The sequence below is a fragment of the Trypanosoma grayi genome (genome assembly GCF_000691245.1).
Source record: "Trypanosoma grayi strain ANR4 Tgr_504_V1, whole genome shotgun sequence".
Classification (NCBI taxonomy): Eukaryota; Euglenozoa; class Kinetoplastea; order Trypanosomatida; family Trypanosomatidae; genus Trypanosoma; species Trypanosoma grayi.
This window is the reverse complement of record NW_008826123.1, coordinates 1-5,476: the sequence shown is the minus strand read 5'-3', so window position 1 is coordinate 5,476 and position 5,476 is coordinate 1. Positions and strand designations below refer to the sequence as shown.

At 57.4% G+C, this 5,476-nt stretch overlaps 2 protein-coding genes across 2 annotated transcripts; both read right to left on the bottom strand.

The window, feature by feature from the left end:
* Positions 1-64: 64 nt before the first annotated feature.
* Positions 65-1,126, bottom strand: DQ04_05041010 (putative metallo-beta-lactamase-like protein; the record flags this gene model as incomplete). Its single annotated transcript, XM_009313943.1, has 1 exon — positions 65-1,126. The coding sequence occupies one exon, from the start codon at positions 1,124-1,126 to the stop codon at positions 65-67; it is 1,062 nt and encodes a 353-aa protein (XP_009312218.1).
* A 591-nt stretch (positions 1,127-1,717) lies between these two features.
* On the bottom strand, positions 1,718-4,846 carry DQ04_05041000 (ubiquitin-activating enzyme e1; the record flags this gene model as incomplete). Its single annotated transcript, XM_009313942.1, has 1 exon — positions 1,718-4,846. The coding sequence occupies one exon, from the start codon at positions 4,844-4,846 to the stop codon at positions 1,718-1,720; it is 3,129 nt and encodes a 1,042-aa protein (XP_009312217.1).
* Between the last annotated feature and the right edge of the window lie 630 nt (positions 4,847-5,476).

Below are 5,476 nucleotides of genomic sequence, written 5' to 3'. Positions count from 1 at the left end.
TGTGTGTGTGTGTTTGTGTGTAGGTGCACGGGAAGAATAAATAGAAAGTGTTGTTTCGTTCCGCTCAAAGATATCCTTCATTGAAGCCGATCGACACTTCCTGCTGCCCAATGTCATGCCGCTGGTAGCAGTGCTGCAGCGCTTTGTTCTCGCGCCGCTCCCGCCCCAACGTTGTCATGCGGCCATGACCCGGCAGCACAACAGTATTATCTGGCATGTTCTCGAAGAGCCGCAGACTCTCCGCTAGGCGTGTCCCTGTCGCCCACGGCAAATCTACACGGCCCACCGTGTTGTAGAAGAGCAAATCCCCCGTGAAGAGAAGTTTCTCTGTGGGGACATGCAGCATCATGTGGCCCGGGGAGTGCCCCGGGGAGAAGATGTAGTACAGCAGCACACCGTCACCAAAGTCAATGAAGGACGTTGCGCGGTTAGTAGCGGTAGAGAGTAGCACGTCCTCTCGGCGGAAGTGAGAGCTACTGCTTCGAGAAAAGCCAGACACGATAGGATCCGTCTGATGACGCGGGGTATAAAGAGTCCGGCGCATCATTGGAAGCACCGCTTGCATTTCCTCAAAGCGACAGTAACGCTCGCAAGCACGACCGAAATTCTGCACCCAACACTCTTCCGCGGGGCACCACATAATGCCTATTCTCTCACTGCCATCGATACCAGCTGCATCCTCACCTGGGCTACGACTAGCGGCCTCCCGCTTCTGCTGCTCGCGACCACAGATGCTTAGGAAGGCGTTCAGGTTGATGATATTGTCAATGTGACAGTGTGTGAGAAATATGTGCGTCAGCATCAATGAGGAGGACGCTATGAAGGTGGCCCAATCGTCAGGCCAGTCGTCCGCCGCATCGATAAGCATACACCGCTTTGTGGCCTTGCTGATCAGCAGGTACTGGTTACTTAGAAAGTTGTTGCAGCGACTCCGCCCTGCCAGAATCACCTTCGGTGATTCGTGTAGAACGGCGATGGGCTTCGACTCGAGCCGCGCGATGCGTGGAATCCCCGGCGGTGTACCCGCGCTACCCCACTTGCGCAGCCGCTCATTGCGGTTCGCCTGATTCGTCAGCGAGGTGAGGTTGGGCGTGTATGCACAACACAACCACACGGATCGGCGCATTCTCAGTTTCCTTTTTTTTTGTTTTGTTTTTGCAGTCCCCCCTCCTTGCTTCCTCTCACCACCACCACCACCGCTACTGCGCCTTTGCTGGTGGTGCTGCTGCTGCTGCTGAGAAGTGAGGGAAGGAAGAGGGCTTCTTCCAATATCTTCCAACTGGGCCACACAAAGAATAGGAGGAGGAGGAGAAAAACCCCCAACAACAACAAGAATGATGAAGCATGACCAAATCAAACAGAATCACCGCCATTAGCCCCCCCCCCCACCACCACCACTAACAACAGCATCCAGCCAGCAGAGTTGTGAAGTGGCCATCACCACTACAACATAAAAAGAGTCTGAAGGCGAAGTGACACGGGTGGATTTTCCTTATCCGTTTTGTCTTCTTCTTCTTCCGCCTTTTTTTTTTTTCCTCTGTCGCCCACCCGTTAAATAACATATCTGCCGCAAACTCTTCCCTCAGCTGCACACAACCAAATATAAAAAGCTATCCTTCCTCCTCATTCTCTGCTTCTCGTTTTTGTGCTCTAACGTCTAGTTCAAGTCGAAAGGAAATAATTACCATTCTCCCTTCTTCCCTCCCTCCTCTTTTCACTAGAAGTTGCGGAATCGGTAGCGTATCACGGGGATGTCGGCGTCCACGTCGCCAATGCTTCCCGTCGCAACCAGGCAGCAGCAGTCCTCCCCGTCCCGCAGCTCCTCGCCCTTCTCGCGCACCACAACCGACACGGGCTTGCTGTTGTCCTTCGACTTACCGAATTGCGAGTAAATCATTTTCCCAGTGGCGAGTGCAATGATAAAGAGATCCACCTGATAGCGGAATTCAAGAAGCGACACAAGCTCCTGCACCGTCAAATCGCGCCCCTCATTCACGTCGATGCGATCCCAAATATCCCAGCGGACAAAATTGCCGTCCGGCAGCGGGTACGTCATGCCGGGCGCCATGATGGGGTCGGAGAAGGCCACGAAGGGCAGCGCGATGTTTACAAACGCGTTGCGATAGGTGCTGAGTTGTCGCTGCAACTCCTCCGGTGGTGGTGCGGTGTTGGTGGCATGCCCGCTGGCCTGTCGGCGCTGCGTGACGAGGAGGTACTTAAGCACCTCGAGCCCAACCAACCCCGTCACGAGTGCGGTGGTGGTCACCATCGCGGGGATGATGTTGCCGGCGATGCGCCTTGTGCGGTGCACGTCCGCTGGTGGAATGCTGTAGGCGACTGCACGCATGTTGGAGCACGCTGCAATGTACTCCACGTGGTGGTTTGTCGGGTCATCCTTCTCAAATGTCTGGGGGGACATGCGGCGGCCGTTGAACCTGCTCGGTGGCGGCAGGTCCTGCAAGCCAATGTCGCCGACAAGTTGCGCCATCGGATCCTCCTTTTCATTTTCACTGGTTGCAAAGAAGGCCTGACGCGGCACGAATTCTGGAACGGCGGTCTGCTGCGCCACCTTTGCCACCTCCTCTTCTGACAGTGTGAACGACGGTAGGCCGTAGACGCATGCAAGCAGGTGGGCGCAGTGGTACACAAACGACAGACTCACCTCGGAGTCAGGGTTGAATATCTGCGGCGCTGGTGGTTTCTTTGCACCACTCCAGAAGAGCTCACCATTGGGATTGCGCTTGTCAACCGGGATGTTGTGCAACAGCTGCCGAAATGTGTCGTTAAAGTACTCGTGGTACAGCATGCGTGCTATACGCACACAATCGGCTGCATCTGCTGGCCACCGCATCAGCGCGTCTCGCACCGCTTTGAAAACAATGGGCTTCGTGGCAGGGTCACGCTCGAGGTTTGCTGCAAAGGTTGTGGGGTCTTCCAGGTACTCGTTGACGTCGCTGGGCGTGCTGGTGAAAAGCGCCTGGAAGTTGTCTCGTGCCCACTGAATCGTGTGTTCAATGGCGCTCGGAAAGTTCTTTAGCGTGCAAAGCGGAATCGCCTTTTCCGGTGGGTCGTAGCTGCTGCTGTAGCTCTCTGTACAGTAGGGGATGACACACTGCACGTTGCACTTGGTGCCCAACGTACCACTCTCAAACAGTGCCCTCTTGTAGAAGAGGCATCGGGAATCGACGTACTTGCGGCTTTCAACATTGTCGAGTGCATTGAGAACAACCGCATGGGAGTCCCAGAACGCCTCGTTGAATATGCCTTCCGTCTCTGGGGCAACCTTCTCGACAAATGACATCACTTGCATGTTGCCGTTGATCGCTCTCGCTGCCTCGCCCGCCACGGTTGACTTCTGCTGCCCAATGTGGCTGTTGCGGAAGAGGAACTGACGAGAGAGATTGCTCATCTCAATCGTATCCATGTCAGTGATGGAGACACCACCGAATCCCATGCATGCAGCGTTCTTGATATGCTCGCAGCCAAGCGCACCGGCACCGACAATAAAGGCCCGCTGTTTTGACAGATACGACTGGAATGCGGGGCCGAGGACGGCGATCTGCCCGTCATAGCGACTGCCGCTGCTGGGTGACGGGTGAAGCTCAGCGTCACTCACGTCGCCCCGCGCCACAAGTAGCTCTCGCGCGTCGTAGTACAGCCACTGGTGCAGTGGCGTGAATTTACCGCTGCACACCTTCAGCACCTCCTGTGAGGCGAGGCCGCCAACGAAGCACGCCATTGGGTTGAGGCTACCATGAAAGACGGAGAGGAGCCGCTTGGCAGTGTTGACATCAAAAACGGCATGGCAGCTGCAGTACGCCTCTGCTGCCCGCAGCACAGCGTCCACCTCTCTGGGGGTGGCCGGGGGCTTGCCGTGGTCGTGTACGGCGCGGAACAGCGCGTGTATTGTGGCTGGCGCCGTGAGTTTCTCCTCGCTGTCGAACACGTTGAGAAACTCCGGCTCGGCGAGACTTGCCTCCAGGTCCTTGAAGCCCATCAACATCTGCCGCTTCGTCGTGTGCAGGTAGGAGCTGGTGCCAACATCGATCGCGCCGTGCCCCACCGCTGTGTCGAAGTCTTTCAGACGAAGAATGAATGGCGAAATCACCTCCGCCACCTCGAACAGCTTCAGTGACGACGACGACGCCGCTGTTGCGGCTGCGGTGCTGTGGTGGCCGCCGTGCAGCGCCGCCGCGTCGACGACGGAGTTCACCGTGGTAGGTGCCACGACGCCGGTGAAGTAGATGTGACTGCCCACCTCGCACTCGTGCTTCTTGTCCTCGTGCAGCGTCACCATGCCATCGGGGGAGATGCTCGTCACGACGCACGCCACTGTCTCCTCGCCGTCGGGGTCAAGCACCGCGAAGGAGGGGCCCGCGTCAACGAAGACGCAACCCGCGACGCCGCGGTTCTCACACGCCACGAACTTCACATCGTGCTTCCGCGCGAGCGCGTTCTCGGCGAGCAGTGCCGTGGTGCGCTGGTTGGCAAACACCACCACGTGCACGGTGGAAATGACTTCGTGCAGCGGCGCCGTGACAGCGGTGACCTCCACGAAGCGGTTGAGCTCCTGCGCCTTGCGGGCCACTGTGTCTGCGCGTGGCTGGCCGACATCTTGTGGTGTGAGGAAGAAGTTGGTGCCGAGGTCCTGCAGCGTGGCGGCACCGCCGTCCAAGACTTTAATGGAGCGCACGCCGGTGAGCGCGAGGTTCTTGACGATCTCCGCACCGAGTCCGCAGGCGCCGACAACGAGAACATCTGTCGTGCCGTACTTCGCCTGCGTCTCGGTGCCCACGACGTACATCTGCCGATTGTACAGCTGCCGCTTCTCCTCCTCGCTCGACATGATGTGTGGCTGTGTATGCAATTATATATATATATCTGGTAAGGCACTCACTGCTACTGCAGGTGCTGTAGTGGCTTCCGAGGCTGCTAGTGGTTTCCTTTTGAGCGTATGTGCGTATGCCTCCCCTTCTTTTCTTCGTCGCCTTGGTGCTGGTGATATTATGCTCTCTTGAGTAGGTTGCGAGTGCGGCTCTATCCTCTGCACCCCCACCACCACCAACGGGCGCGTGTGAACGACGAACAAGATGGGAGAAAGCAACGAGAGCACAAAAGAAAAGAAAGATCAACACAAAAGCAAGGAGGCAAAACGCAGCACAACACATCGTCGCGCCCCAACCCGCACATGCACAGCGCGGAAGGAGCCCACCGCGACCACTACTATTACTACTACCACCACCACCGCCGCCAAAACAGCACCGGTGCTTCGCTACCGACACCCTTCGCCGCGTCCTGCCACCCCCGCGGGCTCCTGCCGTTCCACGCCTCCTCCCCCCTATTCCTTTACGCGTTCGCGCTGCCCCCCTCGCCGAGGATGAGCCGCCGAACACATGTGGCGAGTGACAACACAACAACAATCCTTCCCCCCTCCCTCCCTCTCTCTCCCTCCACACATATCTCACTCCTTGCTGGG